Source organism: Blennius ocellaris, assembly GCF_963422515.1.
Source record: "Blennius ocellaris genome assembly, chromosome: 4".
Classification (NCBI taxonomy): Eukaryota; Metazoa; Chordata; class Actinopteri; order Blenniiformes; family Blenniidae; genus Blennius; species Blennius ocellaris.
The window spans coordinates 4,214,649-4,231,510 of record NC_137653.1 but is presented as its reverse complement, the minus strand read 5'-3'; the positions used below and the strand labels follow the sequence as shown (position 1 = coordinate 4,231,510).

General features: G+C 41.4%; 2 protein-coding genes across 3 annotated transcripts; one reads left to right on the top strand and one right to left on the bottom strand.

Annotated features, from left to right (window-relative positions):
* Positions 1-444: 444 nt before the first annotated feature.
* On the top strand, positions 445-9,809 carry LOC308129250 (high mobility group protein HMG-I/HMG-Y). Its single transcript, XM_080495106.1, has 6 exons — positions 445-490; positions 1,843-2,025; positions 2,199-2,282; positions 3,792-3,842; positions 4,028-4,066; positions 6,001-9,809. Exons 2-6 carry the CDS (start codon positions 1,921-1,923, stop codon positions 6,073-6,075), a joined length of 354 nt encoding a protein of 117 aa, XP_080351232.1. The 5' UTR covers positions 445-490; positions 1,843-1,920; the 3' UTR covers positions 6,076-9,809.
* A 115-nt stretch (positions 9,810-9,924) lies between these two features.
* Positions 9,925-14,529, bottom strand: cUnh3orf18 (chromosome Un C3orf18 homolog). Of its 2 annotated transcripts, XM_080495852.1 has the most exons (6): positions 14,231-14,529; positions 12,777-13,197; positions 12,632-12,657; positions 12,021-12,150; positions 11,706-11,739; positions 10,523-10,559 (listed from the first exon to the last, which is right to left on the bottom strand). In XM_080495852.1, the coding sequence occupies exons 2-5, from the start codon at positions 13,032-13,034 to the stop codon at positions 11,734-11,736; spliced, it is 420 nt and encodes a 139-aa protein (XP_080351978.1). In that variant the 5' UTR covers positions 13,035-13,197; positions 14,231-14,529; the 3' UTR covers positions 10,523-10,559; positions 11,706-11,733. The 2 variants fall into 2 exon arrangements, with proteins under 2 accessions (XP_080351977.1, XP_080351978.1); XM_080495851.1 differs by lacking the exon at positions 11,706-11,739 and having other exon boundaries at positions 9,925-10,559.
* Between the last annotated feature and the right edge of the window lie 2,333 nt (positions 14,530-16,862).

Genomic DNA, 16,862 nt, shown 5'->3' with positions numbered 1-16,862 from the left:
ACTCAGCCTGAACATGGAGCCCACAGTCACAGTCTGAACCTCCTCTGTATGTCCGGGCTGCTTGGAAAACAAGAGCCCCCTTTTTCTTTTTTTTCTTTTCCTTTCTGCACCTGTGTTGTTACTCGCCCGATAAAACTTGGTCTCGCGTCTTTCGAACTCTCGCTTCATCATTTTTTTCTTTTCGACGGACCTGTTGTCGCTCCGAAACCCAAAACACATTACACTACACACACACACACACACACACACACACACTTACACACACAGAGAACGATTGCGCAAGTGATGGGAGCAGAAAGGGGATGTTGTGTTGCAAAGCCCCGACGACTTTTCCGCTTTTAAAAAACGCCGTCGATCGACCCTGCGTGTTGTTTTGGTTTGTTTGCATGTTTCCAGGTTTCCTCCTCCGCGGCGGCGGCGGCGCGAGCGCAAAGCGGCCGGAGGCGTTCGGAGCGCGTCGCGCGCCTCCTTTTCAACGCTACACAAGAATGTGTGTGTGTGCGCGTGTTTTTTTTTTTTTTTAATGGTTGCAATTGCCGCCCATATGCTAAGAGTACATTCAGTCCCGTACTTGACTGGCAAACACGGATTAGTTGAGCGGACGGTCCACTTTTTTCTTTTTTTTTTTTTTTGCAGGAGTATCCGGTTGGGGATTTTTTTCTTTCTTTCTTTCTTTTCCTCCTTTTGATCCAAAGTCGCTTTAAGAGCGACGATTACGCGTCGTGCGTAAATGGTTTGGCTTTAACTGGTTTTACTCCCGAGGACGTTGTTTCTCGACACTCTCCGACTTCCTGCTTCAGTGCGGCCGTTTTGATAGGCTGTTGTTGGCAATTAGTGTTTTTGGCACATTCCTCGCGCAGCCAGACGCCGTGGTGAACGACCACCATGGGACCCGCAGCCCAGTCCGACTACACCTTTTATTGTTTATTCGCCTGGTTTAAAAAGAAACCAAAAAAGAACAACAACGAGGAAGTTAATTAAGCAAACAACACAGTCGACCTTCGAGGAACTCACCAGGAATGTAGGCTTACGCGAGGACACCCTGTCTCCACGTTAAAGGTTGCTCTTTGAGCTGTAAACCACCTAAATGCCAAGTAGAATTACACTTCCACTGCAGCATGCAAAACTAAGAAACGCCTTTTGAATATTTAGTAGTTTTCTTGAAGAAGGCAGCTTGAAAGTTGCACGTTAAACTGTTCCAGGTCGTGTGATTGTTATTAATTATTAATAAACAGACATAATGACTTCAACTGAATCTTTTAAAGCATTGCTAACTCATTGATATAAAAAAAAAAAAAAAAAAGTTTAATGTGTGATCAGAAAGATTGCTGCCATTTGGCTTTGTTTCAATATTTTTAAATATCTTTTTTTTTTTTAACTCTATAAGTTGCAGCATCATCACCGCCCCTCCAACATTCACAGCGCCATTGAGAAATACCTCACAGAGGACAGATGGAAACGTACAGTAGTGTCGGTCCAGATTTTGGATGGGAGATTGAGTTGTGAATATCTGTGCTACTTTTAGTCCCTGCACACCACTCTCATGTTTCCCTGCGTTTGCCAGACGCCCGTGTGCTTTCCGATGAACCTGGTGCCAAGGCTTATGTTTAAGCGGTTCCCACGCTAGCTCTTGGAAAAGGATCCCGTGTGATTCTGAATCGTCCTTTTTAATTATACATTAAGCGCCGATTGGAACGCGAGTGCGGTGAATGCTCGAAAAGATGATTTGAAGCAAATTGTCCCACATTTTGTCAGAGATGATTCGCAGCACTGTGGAAGTTTTGAACTGACGTTTTCCCACTTTTCCACAGCTAGTGACGTTTCGCTCTTCTCCCCTTTAAGCCCCCCCTCCCTCCCCAAGGCCGCTGCTCCAAGACTTTGATGCCCACACCCCTTTGAAGCAGGTGGACAGACGCAGGCATGAGTAACAGTGGGACCAAAGAGCCGTCTCCTCAGCCCAGCACTGCCCAGTCGCCCTCCGAGCCTCAGCGGCGAGGAAGGGGTCGACCGCGGAAACAGCCGTCGGTAAGACTTCGGGGCTTCGTCACGTCAATCCTCATCATATCCATCTTCAAACTTAGTCGAATTAAACCTGCAAGTTGTTTCTAAAGAGATGCAGCTTGACTATGTGTGGATTTGTGTGTGTGTGTGTGTGTGTGGTTGTCATCAGACGGTTCATATTTGATCTTTCTCCACAGGAGCCTGCTGGACCAGAGGCTCCAAAGAGACCGAGAGGGCGACCGAAAGGCAGCAAGAACAAAGGCCCCAAAACTGCAACAAAGGTTAAAACTGATAAGTGTTCCTGAGAAACTTTTAACTTATCTGGACACACGGTTTAAAAGCACATTCACTCATTTCTTACGTCGTCAACCTCGGGGATCTTGACATTTGTGATCTATATATGTTTAAAATACATGGTCTGGTTATCTTCAGAACACTGGGTGGGATCTTAAATGGTTTTATCGTTTTCGGCGCACCTGCATGAGATGCAGTAGTGGTGCATCGTGAGGTAGTTCGTATTATATTTGCTGAAATGGGCCTCTAAGGTCGCTATCGTGAAGTAAGTATATGAAAGAAGCCACAGACGAGTTGAGGTTAAATCAGTGCAGTGTTTACGTCTTATCGCCTGAGAGATGGGTCTGTCAGCTGTCATGACGAATGGGTGTTTCTTTTACTGGAAAATCAAAGTATCTCACTATCGGCTATTATTTTATGATGGACAGTGCATATAAAGCAGCTATTGGGGGGGAAATACAATTAAAGTTATGGATACTTGTAGTTTGTGGTTAATATTTGTGCAACATTCAGCCTGCATCTTCATTTTTAAGGTTTTTTTTTCATGGTCAATCGCTTAGATAACTGATTGAATCTTTTTCAAATATGTCTGGAGACGTTGTTCTGTTAAATCTCAGTAAAATCCCAAGATTCTAACAAACAGGATTATGGAAGCTACTCAGTGATCACATCATAAGTTATTTTGTTGTCACTTTTAATAATTAAAAAAAACAAACAATCTAACTAAACAATGACTTTCTTTATGATTCAGAACTCACAAGTTTTCAAATTCGTCATTTTAGATACGAAAGAGTCAGAAACAATCCGGCTCATATACATTTCATTTAGCACTTTGATGTTCTGAAAGGATCTCGATGAGACCTGAAGTATCAGGATTACAAGTCGCTGTGCAACTTTTGATGTGGCCATAGATCTGTGACACTGAATGAACCTGTTTAATCACATGTGCAAACGTCTTAAACCGAAAAGAAAAAAAACGCTCAGTGGTTGATTTCTTTTATCGCCACTGGTTGCGAGCAGTCGGGGCAACTGAACTTGTTAAGCTTGTTGCAACATGGCAGACTGAGGTATTTTACTATGAGCCTGCAATTACACATGCCAGTCACACAAATCCATTCTTTTGTGCTCAACAGATTGAATTGGAGGTTTCACGTGAAAGTCAAATAGCCCGTAAACCTGTGCACTTAAATGTTCATGGGTAACTCTGGTTGTTTGTTTAAGAGTTTCTCCTTTATGTCAAGACACACACACACACACACACGCACCATTCCTGGAGCATATAGTCACTGTTGAAGAGTGTAACACTTTATCATAGGTAATAAACTTGTAGTTTATGGCACATGACTTCAAGAGCTCCGAAGGGAAATGATCGACATTGACCTGCATCAACATCTCGCAGTTCCAAAAGTTCAGCAAGGATTCAGATTTCAAAAAAAGCTGTGTCCTGATATAAACCTGAAGCTGCCTCTTACACCCTCCGTCTGCTACTTTAACAGAAAGTAGAGTCCGCTGGGGAGAAGCGACCACGAGGGCGACCAAGGAAATGGGTAGGGAGCAATCACTGACACCCAGACATCATGGAGTTAATTGTGAATGCGTGTCCCGAAAGCCTGCTCTGTGTTTGTGTGTGTGTCGGAGCCGTGCAATCCTCCAGGGCCCCATTTCCCTTCATGTTTAATTAATTCTGCTGCCTCTCTTTTTTCTTTCTTTTTCTTTCTTTTTTTTTTCACAGCCTCAGAAAGTAGTTCCAGAAGTGACTGAAGAGCAGCAGGTGAGGAAAAACCAAATGTGTAAAAGGCAGTTGGGTGGTCCGGGTTGAGTTTTGATGCAGCGCTGAAGAGACGCAGGTTCCCTCCGCTGCGAAAGCCATTGTGTCGTAATGAGGCCTCTTTTGGTTTGAAATGGTTCGTGTGTTTGAGACACGCTGAGGGCAGTTGCATTACATAAAGGAATCACTTAGCGTCCAAATCCACGTTTTCCCAATGCACAAATCTTTACAGTTGAGTTTGTGACCGCTACAAACGTAATAATCTGCTTTATTCCTCCCGTCTCTCTTTCGCTGTGACATCTGTGTCCTGAAGCGGTTCAACGTAGACGCGGTATTAAATCCCATCGAAAAGAAGTCCGTTTCAGATTTTGTGACCGCATTTCTGCTTCGCTGGGCAGAAATCTCACTTTGTGTCACATTTTCGCCTTCTGAACAATTCCAGTTACACATTCACTAGGCGATTTGCATCTTAGATCTCACGTTTATTCATTTCATAAGTCCAGCGTCAAATGTAAAAAGAAAAAAAAAAAGTATATGCTCAATAACACTTTTTACTGCTGCTGCAGTCAATAAACCACTCTGACAGTTGTGTTAGTATTTAGCCCACAATCAATGATTTGAAGAAAGTAAACATGCTAATAGGAATGAAGTAATGAGGAAAATACAAACTGGAGTGACCTGATCTGGATAAGACTTTTATAATCTTCCTGTATTGCCCCTTTTTATGATCGCTCGGTGCGGTGCAACATTTAAATCGTTACTGATTTATTTCAAGCTGCAATCCTATTTTTTTATACCACGTCTCTTGTTATTTTGATGTCTCATTGTGCGCATCATTTCTTTTTGTAAGCGAAAGGGGAACAAAATTCCACCTTCATCCATATTGAAGTGTTAATATTGAAAGTTCGGCGGATTAGGCTCCGTTCTCTTGAGTTTCACCATACTGAGATGCTTTTTTTTTTTAGGTCATTTGGCTCTTCTCTGTGGTGTTTAACAAAGAAAAATATGTGTATTTTCTATTTTTATTTATATTTCTTTTTACATTACTTTTGTTGCCCCCTAACTCTCCCAACTTCAGACGAATCCCTCCAAATGACGAATGCAACACAACTCGACGTTGTAACAAGCTTCCTTCTTCGGGCCGTCAGTGTGGCGTACTCTGCCCTTTGACCTCCATGTTTCCTACCTCATTATCTTCTATGCATTCTTCACATTGCTCGGCTTCCTTAGTATTTGCTCCCGTACTGCGTGCGATTCGCTTTTTACCGTGTTTGTTTCCATACATCTTTGTTTGTTTTGTTTTTTTCCACCCCCCATCCTTTCGTCTCGACGCGCTGATTTTTGTGCATAAAGTCGCTTCCTTAAGGTTCATGGCAAATTCTTGGAAACGTGCAGGCAGCAGCGCCGAATTCCCCACATAAAACATACAGGGTTTTTTTTTTTTTTTTTTTTGGGTGCATTTCTCAGAAACGGTGTTCCTTTCAGCCCCTCCGGTTCATCTTTTTAAACGAACGCATTGCACAACGTCTCTTGCCAAAGCGGAGAGGTTCGCTACCCCTTCGTCTGCCTTATCGCATCCTCTCCACTTAGCAGTTTGTCAAAGGGGTTGAGATGCTTCAAGAACCGAAACCGTTGAGACAGACTCCCTTTCTCACGCGCGCCCGAAACGGAGGGGAAGAATGAGTCAGTGCGGGGAGGGGGGGGGGGGGAAACCTGACCTAACTGCTCTCTTCCCCCTGCCTTCTTGGTTTCCTGATGCAACCGTCGTCTTCCTCACATTTCTTGGTCTGACAGCTGGAACCGACTTCCTCGCACGCAATGAAACTTTTAGACGCCCGGTCTCGCGTTCTCACATCCCCTCTGGGTATCGATTCGCCCGCCATCTCGTCGCGGGGCGATGGCAGACTGACCCCCTGGTTCCACTTGTTTGTTCGCAGGGGGAGGCCGAGGAGGGTCCGTCGCAGCGCCAGGCCTCGTCGTCTCAGGCGGCAGCTCAGGAGGAAGGGGAGTAGATAGGACGCCTACCTCAAGGTTCCACCTCAAAACAAAAAGGGGTACAATCTGTCTCCGACCTGTGATGAGGATTCAGGAAAACAGACACACACATACACACACACAAACACACAAACACACACACACACACACTCAAAACTCTCTGCAAAACAGTAGTTCTCTCTCCCGGTCCTAATTCTGAAGCCCCCGTTTGTCGTTGACCCCAAAGAGCTTGGCTCATCTTATTGAACAAGCTTTGTTGACATTGAAGTGTTTGATGGCATTCTTCGAGGAGTAGTTCTGCTTTTTGGGAAGTGAGTACTACAACACTATCAACACAGTGTTTTTTGTTTTGTTTTGTTTTTGTTTTTTTCAAATCTAAACAAAGTTGAAATACAATGGTAGGTTTTTTGTTATTATGCAGGTGGAACTGGGTTCTGTTATCTCAGCAAGATCAACAGTTCCCACCTGTTTTTCATCCTTCAACTAAACCACACCAACCAATTTTATCCGTAGATGTTCTTACAACTCTTAAATTCCCTTAAAAGTGGAACTATTCCTTTAAGTATGCCGGCTCTCCTGCCACCCCCCACCCCCCACCCCCCCCCCCCCCCCCCTGTCTGTGTGCGGTGGGGTGAAAAACGAGCTGGTGAGGGGTTAAGAAAGGCAAAGGAGCCAAACTTTAATGTTGTATTGGTAACACATTTTAAACTCAAGTGTCCTTGTGTGAAACGGGAGCAAAAACAGTGACTTTTATTTTCTTCTCTCAAACCAATGTTACAATAGAGACACTGTGTGCTAAAGTCGGTAATGTGGACGGACTTATTCCGATGTAAAATATCCACTTTGGAAGGGAAAATGATCATTTGTTCTCTCGTCGAACTGAGATTGGGGGATTAGATGGCTTCAGTTTCAAAAAAAGGAAAAATGATCATCTGATTCAAAGGAAAGGTTGTCCAAAGTTTTTAAATGGGTGTTTTATGGAGGGAAGAAAAACGTTTTGTCTAGACTTTAGTCAACAACAGTGTTTTGCCACACTCAGGATCTCATTTTTAACAGTGCTTTTTACGCCGTATTGAAAACCTCAGGTACAAAACTATTCAGGAACATTTTGTCTGCTCAGTTAAAAAAAAAAAAAAAAAAAAAAAAAAATGATGGTGCTGTGTTTGTTTCGCATTTCTAATCTGTGTTTGACATTACCAGTATGCCTTGAAACAAAGACCTCATTTAAACCTCAGCTACTCTCAGTTTCCTCATCTCTCATTCTACCTCAGCAACACAAGACAGAAGATCTCAAACTTCTTCACTCCCTCATTCATTATATACGTACATGTATACTGTATACACACGCGCGCGCGCACACACACACGTACACGAAAACACACACACACACACAGTTTCACAGTACATTTAAGGGATTTTTATGGCGAAATGCCATCAAATCTTAACAAATGCACAGAAGCAGCTCCAGCAGAGGTGTACAAATAAACCATCTTTGTTTTGTTTTGTTTTGGGTTTTTTTTTATTTTAAACTGTACATGATAAATAAGAAAAGAGAACCTGATTTGTATGTTGGTGTAATAGGGTCACCTCAAGGGAAACTGGATGAGCATGACGATTGGCTTTTATGTTGACATTTTGAAATTAAAGGAGAAATGCTGGATAAAGAGTGAAAATAATAAGAGAGGGGAGAAAAATTGAGAATGCTGTAGTTGTGTTCAACGTACAGTTGAAATTTGAAAACAATCAGAAGTACTACCAAATGTCGTTGCGATTTCAGATTTACTCTCTAATTTGATTTATTCTCTCCTCTTTATTCCGGAGAATAAAACATAACCCTCACCTCGTTATGTTTTTGTCTGTGTCCCTAATACGCCATCATAGAACTGAGACTTTACTTGTGTTCCTGGGAAAATAAAATGCAGCCAATAGTTTACAACAACATGATGAAATATTTGCTTTTTAGGATATAGTTTCTTTTGTGTTTTGTTTTGTTTTGTTTTTTTGATTTTTACTACATCATGTATTTCCTGATTCTTACACTGTACATTGTATGTGTGATTCTCTTAATCCATGGCAGCAAATAACCTCAAAGTGCTGAAATACATGAGAGTGATGTATAACGTGAGCCGCGTCAGGCCAACCGGCGTGGCTACGGCAGCAACAACACAGACGAATGTACTAAAGTGAGAGTGGACTTTACGGATTCGTTTCTGCTTTTCAGACAGCGAGAATGTGGGATTTCCCCATAAAAACAAAAAAAAATTGACACATATTTTAAAAAGTCTTTTCTTTTTTACCTCTGCAGCCCTGTGGCTGTTGTGACTTTAATATAGTGAACGGGATTTTTCTTCATGGCACATACTGAACAGGTTCCAGTGGAGTCACTATCCACAGACGTGTTTCTAGAAGTTGCTTACAATGAATTGAAGGCATTGAGTACATCTCATTTTTTTTGTTTTTGAGAGTGTTCAGAAGTCTAAAGGCCTAAGACACAAGCATAAAAGCAGAATTACGTGCATGTCCTTTGCAGGAATTTCAATTGTGCAGGGAAAAAAACCCAACACATGATAATAATGAAGGGAAATTCATGTGGTACCAGATTGTAGTGGAGGGAAATTAGGATTTAATCAAACTTTAGAAAATCAAAGGGGTACAAATATATTTTGATTTGTGGGTAGTCAACTTGGGGTTTGTGATGGACTAACAAGATGCAAGATGCCAGAAAATTGTCAGCTCAGGATTTTTTTTTTTTTTTTTTTTTTTTTTTAATGTCAGAATCAGGTTCATACGTTTCCAGCTTCCAGTCGAGTTCAGAAAGGATTTTGAGACCTCGTTCAGAATCTCTGCACTTAAACCAACAAACAGCCTCACGTCATCTTTGCAAATATGCTGACTTAAAGAGATTTCGTCATCGTGTACAACAAACATTTATCCAGCATCAATTATTATACTACTTCAAAATTTTGCATTACTCGATTATCACCCAACATTTATATCATATATAGTTTCTATATTTGTGTTTTGTTGTTTTTTTTCCACCTAAAACTTACTTATATCGTCACTAATAACTATTAGCATTTCAATCATTTCATGTATTTCAGCATTGTTGCTCAAACTGCTGCCAGATTAGATTTATTCAATGTTCACATGCATTGATTTTGCTTGTTTTTGTTTTTTTTTTGTTGTTGTTGGGTTTTTTTTTTGCCCCCACGGACTACCTCTGACGACAAAACTGCCTGGGTCATCTCTGGGGTAACTCTCGGTTAACCGTGGCCAAGGGTTTCTTATCAGACCTTCAGGCAAAGTGGATCGTGGAAAATCTTGAAATAACTCAAACCCGTACTGTTGTAGTCCTCTCATCTCACCATGTTCATGTGATCGCGAGCGAGCGAGCGGCGGCTCGGCCTGAAGGGCGCCTCCGCATTCACGCGACGGCCGGGTCGACGCGCGCCGTTCAACATGAGCTGTGTTTGGATATTTACTCTTTGTATCGGGGGGCAGTGTTGTTCTGTGATCTTACTGATAGTGATGTAGTTACATGCAGTACTTGATCAAATTTCAACTGTTTGAGAAGTTGAAGTGTCACTTGAGAAATCACCTTTCACGCCTCACGTTTTAACAACCGTTTTCTTGTTATGTTATTGATGTGTGTCTTCTTCCTCTTCATTAAAACAACTCACAAACCTGTGATATATATTTTGCTATGATCCCTTACCTCGTGATTTGTGTTATTCTGCTTCGTTATCACGTATCAATAAAATATCACACCTATCAACTGTTTCTGTCCCAAGATTTGTGTGGAAGAAAAAAAGAAAAGAAACAAAGCTGTAAATAGTTGATGTATACTGATGAAAACAATCCTTTATTGTTCACCAAAGTATAAACAAAATAGAGAGTAATACTTCGCTGAAAGGTGGCGACACACCCAGCGTTCAAGCTTGCCAGAAATGTCGAGTCACGAACCACTAAAACACAGATTTACACTTCTCTCTTATGAAACATGGAACTAGATAACGAAGTTCAGAAGAACTTAACTGACAAGATACCAAACAGTTCAACAGCAATGATACGTGATTTTCTTCTCTCTTTTTTTTTTTTTCTAAAGTGCATCACACAGCATTTGTGTTACAAATGATAACAGTGCAATATCATATGTGATGCTTATTGTCTCTCTCCTTTTTCAAACATGCATCTTGTGTTTGTTTAGTTTTTTTTCTCTGATATGAAAAAAAACAAAATGTACATTTCAAGTGTGGTGATGAAAGTATTCATCAGAGCTCCAGCTAACTCTCCGAAACAGCCCAGTTTCTCCTTGATTATTATTGTTTAATTTTTTTTTCCTCCCTTCCTGAGCGACAGTCTGTGTCTTGATGGGACCGACGGGTCCCGTAAACACACATCGGCTGGTGACGGGGGTCCGTTAAGCATTGAGAGCTTTGGCTACATCTGTGAAGACCAGACGACTGGGCCTCTGCGTCGTCCCCTGGGAGGTCGTGAGGGTCTGCAGAAGAGGTGGGTGGCAGGGCGTATAAAGCAAATCTGTTAGTGGTGTTGAAATTATATGTTAATGCTGACTTTTACTTGAAAAAAACCACACACACGCACACACACAAGGTTAGCGTGAAAACTGCCAATGTAAGAAATCTGTGTGCCACATTGAGTTTTGTTACTCCAGGACAATTATTGCTCTAATCTAAATACTGTTAATTGCTGGAATCATAAAGAGTCCAAGAGGCCACAGAGATAAGAGTGCACTGGTGGGGCAACGTGTAGTTTCGTGGCCGCCTCTGGAGGGCGCCACAGTACTCTGCATGGGAGGGCACAAGCATGAGGCGCAATCTGGTGGGCAGGATGTCCTTCCAGCAAGTTTTCCTTTAATTTTATGAATAAAAATATCATTCAAAGAAATTAATTCGTCGTAAAACAATGTAATATTTCACTTTTAGAGTAGAATTTATTTTAAGTCTAAAGAAACAAATTAAAATCTGAAAATAATTACAAAAGCTGATAATTATCCACTATGTATAAAGACGGCTCAGCTTATAAAACTCAATTAGTATAGGAATAGCTGTTGTCTTTACTGGTTATGGATCCCAACAGCTGTTAACAACATCTTATAATCTGAAAAACAAGGAATCCTGACATATAACCACAGAATATTACTATAATCACTATCCAAAACTTTAAAAACACTCTGGTTTAGTGTTTTTAGTGGAAGTTCATTTTATACAATTTAGTTACAAATGTAAAGCTGAAGTGAATCCTCTGAATTATAAATCACTTACTCGCTATTTTCTGTCTTTCACTTTACCAACAATGTTTTGATCAGAAGCCCTGGAATTGGTTTAACTAGTCATGTGTGTCGCACAGGCTTTACTTGATGTTTTATTTGTATAAACTTGGAGTTTATAGACATTCTTCTGCTCTCTGTGGCCCCTGAATTGTGTTAAGACCAAAGAAGGATTGAGGAAAGAGTTTGAAGGTAAGGCGGAGGTAGGTTTGGATGAAATGGATCAAATATTGCAGAAGAGTTTCGACTTGAATGAAACTTCTGACCTGCTCGTCGATGTCGTGAACAAATGAAGGGTGGTGTGTTAAATAGGGGTTTAAGAGAAGTGGTTGAAAAGACACACAGGTGATACCTTACCATGATTACCTTGTAACTATGCCATGTGTCAAAACTTAAAAGGAATAAAAGGAAATTAAGAATTATGACAAACTCAAAAATAGAAACATAGAAGCCTTCCTATGCACCCACACATTTAATAGAATACAGCTATTTAAATACAACCTGTTAATATAAATAACACAAAACATTCAAGCCTCCAAAGCTCAAACATAGAGATTTATTCCCCTATGACAATGTCCATTACTTCTGTGAGTCAATAACAAATAGATATAGTCATATTGTGAAGAAAAGAAAAGTAAACAAATCCTGTCTCTTCACCACAGTGCGGTGTACCTTGGCATTGGGACCCGAGAGGCTGCCGTCCCTTCCGTGATCCAGCAGTTCCTGTTCCAGCAGGTCGTCCTGTTCTTCAGCAGGGTCAAAGTTGTACATGGGCATCAGCTGGTGTCTCAACTTCTCCAGCCTGTGTGAGAACGACGCACCGGTAAAGAGCAACTCGCAGACCGAGAAAAGGACCTGCCAGGTTGTATGGATCGCAACAAGCTTATATTTCTAGACACGGTAACAGAATAATGAAACTGTCTTAGTCCTTCATCAAACGAACAGGCGTATGTGTTGACTGCCACATCTCTTCTTGTTTCTTCCAAACACACACTGATGAGGAGGAAATATGTGTGTGAAACACTGAGATGAGTGGGAATCTAAAAATATTCTGGGAATCTGGTATTTGTGACAATTTATCCAAAACCACATCCCGAGATAGACACTCTGTGTATTTCAATGTTGTACATACATATTGTATCATGTATTTATGGAAAATAAGACAAGAGTATTAACTAACAAGTATTGATTGATATAAATATCAGGAGTGACACTCAGCTTTGGAAACAGGACAACTGTTGATAATCTTGATTATAAAGTTAGGAATGAGAAATGCTGCTCACCGCTTTCTTTTCCGGACATACAGCATCTACAAAGGAACAAGAGCGATCACAATGTAAGTAAAATGCAAAATTACGACGTCATTCTGATGTGTGAAATGTGACTTTGGAGACACTGTGAAATAACGTAGAAGGATTGATTCCTTACTATTGCCACGGCTAAGCCAATAACAGTGATGATGCCAATGGGCACTAACAGCATCCCCATGCCGGACCCTTCAATCACCACCTCTGGATAGGCGGTGGTGTTGAAAGTGGTCTCATTCTCCGTTATTGTAACGGTCATTAATGTTCTGGAGGTGACATTGTCTCTGGCTCCGGGGCTCGTCGAGAGGAGGGGGACTGTGGCGGTCGAGGCCGCCGTGGAGAGGAAAGCGGGGGTCGTTCTGGCGGGATCCGTAGCCATGGTCGGGGGGGCGCGAGGCGGCTCAACTGAAGGTTGCGTTTTCAATCGGTGTGGATGTGGACAGGTCACTCATCTCGGAAGCGCTTGGTGGTCAACATGAGTGTCCTCCAGCCGGCGTTGGGACTGCCGGGGCAGCTGCTGTTTTCACCATGAAAGCTGCAGACTAAGAAAAAAAGAAAAAAAAAATACCAATAAGGATTTTTTCAATTTCTTTCAACTGCAAAATTAAGCCTCAAATTGAAAAAAATCTATAAGCCCCTATAAGAGCCCTGTGCGATTTACTTATTTTATTTGCTTGAGTCCTGAAAATACGATATTACAAGTTTCAGTTGAGGAACCCGCCGCTTTCGCTTTCATTCAAACCGTGGCTCAATGTGCCAGCGGGGTTGTGGTGGGTGTGCTGGGCAGGATGTGGGCTGCAGGCACACTGGAGGAAATTGGTCGAGCAAACTTAGTCAAATACTGAGGGATAACTCGCACACCGTGAGGAAATGTGTTGGCAGCGCGTTCAAAACGTCAAAATCAACTTGCACTCACCCACACACATACACTCACACTCTGCCACACACACACACACACACACACACACACACACACACACACACACACACACACACACACACACACACACACACACACACACACACACACACACACACACACACACACACACACACAGGTTCCATAAATATCCACCGCATCCAAGTCTCAGTACACGTGCCTCACACCCACACAACTACTACACACATCCCATGAGAGTCAAATGCAATTTTACTCAAGATTTACATGCACACGGAGGTTTAAAGCTGAACATGATCCCACGCAGGCGCACGGTTACACAGGAAGGCGGCAAAAATAGACATTCTCCCCCCTTCTCATCTTGTCTGCTGGTGCTCTTAATGAGGAACATGTGCAACTGGACTCAGCCAATGAAAAACAAAGACCAGACTCAGCCATTGCTTGCTGGAGGGTTACAGCTCTTTACGTTGCACAAAAGAAAACAGCGTGCAAACGTTGACCTTCTTGTGAGGATTATGTAATTGTATTACTACTGTTTATTAGGGAGTGATGGTATTTCTTTTAGGATGCATTGTACCTCGGGTGTGCTGTACAAACAAAACAGCTGAGTGACCTCTTCCAAACAGGACAAGGTCTTACTCGTGTGTCCCCCCCTCAGACTAGACATGCATACGTACCTTAACATACAACATGCATGTTCAGGAATGAGCTGCGGCCGGCTGGGGATTTCTAAAGACAGACAAAAATCATTGGAAGAAGCAACATTAGCTCCACTGTCTGCCCCTCCTCCTCTTCTGCTTCCCCTTTTAGCAATGCAGGTATTGCACAGGCTGTTTACATGGAGAAAACAGCCATTTCCTCTGATGGCGGACTCCACACAAGAAAGTAACCCTATCCCGGCGGCACCCAAAGGGGTTCTCTTTCAGCTCTTCGATTGCCTCCCCGGGATCTACTCCCGCCGTCTTGCCCTTTCTTGTATTTCACACAACAGAGGCTGCTCCAGGGATGCTGCAAACAGAGATCAGTGCTGCAAACTCCCTCCCCCGCCACCCGCCAATTGGTCTAATGGCTTCAAGATGATGAATGCGGTTGGCTCCCGGAGCTGTCTATTTGGCTTTGCAGGGATGAGAATGGGATTTAATGGCCCTGAACACCAGATGCTGTCAGACCCATGTGAATGACTGCATCCGGGTGGCAGGGCTGAAGATATTAACCCATTCATGTCTTGTGTTTCGCCCTCAGAAACAGGAGCTGACCCACAGAGACTTGGGAAGATTACTGGCCAATGACAATTGCAGGATTGTTATTGTTGTTGTTTTTTTTGATGGACATTCATATATGTTATTTGTTTTTCATAGACTGAATTCTAAAGGCAATCAAAAGCAGAACTCAAATTAAAATAGACCCAGTATATTTTCATACATTTATTTGTATTAATACAATTGTGTGCATATTTAAACTACGGTCATAATTTATTTAAACCCACAGTAAGAGGAAGAAAAGATTAAATTAAAACACGGAATGTATAGCGTTTTAAAGGTATTTAAAAAAAATTCTGGATTATTTTACTTAAACATAGCTTGATTAACAATGTCAAAAATAAATTGTTGATATTGAGAGAAATAATGTTAGATATATGCAGAGTATATAGGGCCTATGCAGAGAAACAGAGGCCCAGACGCTCACATTCACACTATGGGGCATTTTGAGCTTCCAATTAACTTTCTATCCATGTTTGTGGGAGAAAAACTCAGTAGATAAAGAGAATCCACGCATCTGATATATATTCCACTAAATTGCAGTAGTTTTAGTGCTACAATGGCCTCAAATAGGGAAAGTACCTTCATAGTCAATGGCTCTCTCTCCATCTTTGTCTGCATTGTTCATCATCTGTTCTGCCTCAATGACATTTCGTGGCTCTCCTGCATTCATCAGCACATACCTGTAAATAGACATGAAACAGAAGTGAGGAAGGATTTAGATTTGTAATTTTTTTTAAATTATAAACACAAAGATAAATTAAAACATGGGACTGGTCATGTGAAGTGGTTTTCATTCAGTCCATTAAATCCAGGTTTGTTTGTTTTTTATTGTTTCAAACACTTCTTCAGTACGTTGACATGGCAGGGCAAACAACTTGCTTATGTGCCATTTATCAAAACATTTTAATGAAGTCTGTTTCAGTCCATATTTTCATTAACATGTTTACCAAGCACTCTGAAAGCAGCTCTTGGTTAATGGTTCTACGACAGTACAGTGTCTTCAAATCAGGAAATTGTTAGTTAAACACCAATTTAACTAAACAAAGAGACAGAGAAAATTAACTTGAGAGGATGAATAGCAAAGGACATACACAAATAGGGAGAAAAAAAACCTTCTGGCTTAAATTTTATGTATCGTATGAAGTCACGTGATTTTGAAAAATATATACAGAGAGCCATCTATATCCTCATTCAAAGACCAGAGTTAATGTGTCCTGTGTAGGTCTAAATGTTTAATTAAAAGGGTAGTCATAAAAGACGAGATTACCGAAGAATTTGTTAGTCACGCTCATGGAAATCCAATCCAACATGCAAACATTCATACATTTTAAAATCATGAAATAGAATTGAAGCAATTGAATTAATTAAAGTACATTGATGTGACCAATTGAAGCTCCTTAACGAGTTCTATAATGACAGAAGATACATTTGAAAAGAATGCATATTGTTGACAGAAAATCCAGACGAATAAGCATAAAACAGTTGGTATCTGCAATTCCAGGATTTTGACTTTACCTACTCTGCGTTCTTCTTGATTCACTCCGGTACTCAAGTGTTTGGTTTTCAAGCCTTTCGTCGCCCCCAAAACGTCACACACTGTCAAACACTGCCATCTCGCGGTTCACTGGAAACTTGCAGCCATGCTGCAGTATTAGGTAACAATTTATGTTTTTTTATTATGTATTTCAAAAAGTTGTATTTTTAGAAACAGCCCTGCTTTGAAAATCCACAATGTTTGTAATCGTGCTATATGATCATAATCTACACTGGGAAGTGTGAAGATTTCAAGTGTATCCTCAACAGCTGTAGGAAACACCCAGTTTGATAACCCATTTAGCTTCTGTGATTGTTCAGGATCTATTACACATCCTAGTTCAGTGTTTGAATAAATTCCTTTGTTTGACTTGAGCCTTAAAGTGATCAAACCCGTACTCACGTCCACACCTGGAGACTAACTGCCCTGTATTTCTCAAGTATATTTTAAAGGCGTAGCCCATGTGTGTAAACAGAACCAACTTAAAACGTTACACTGCAGTAAGAACGAGGA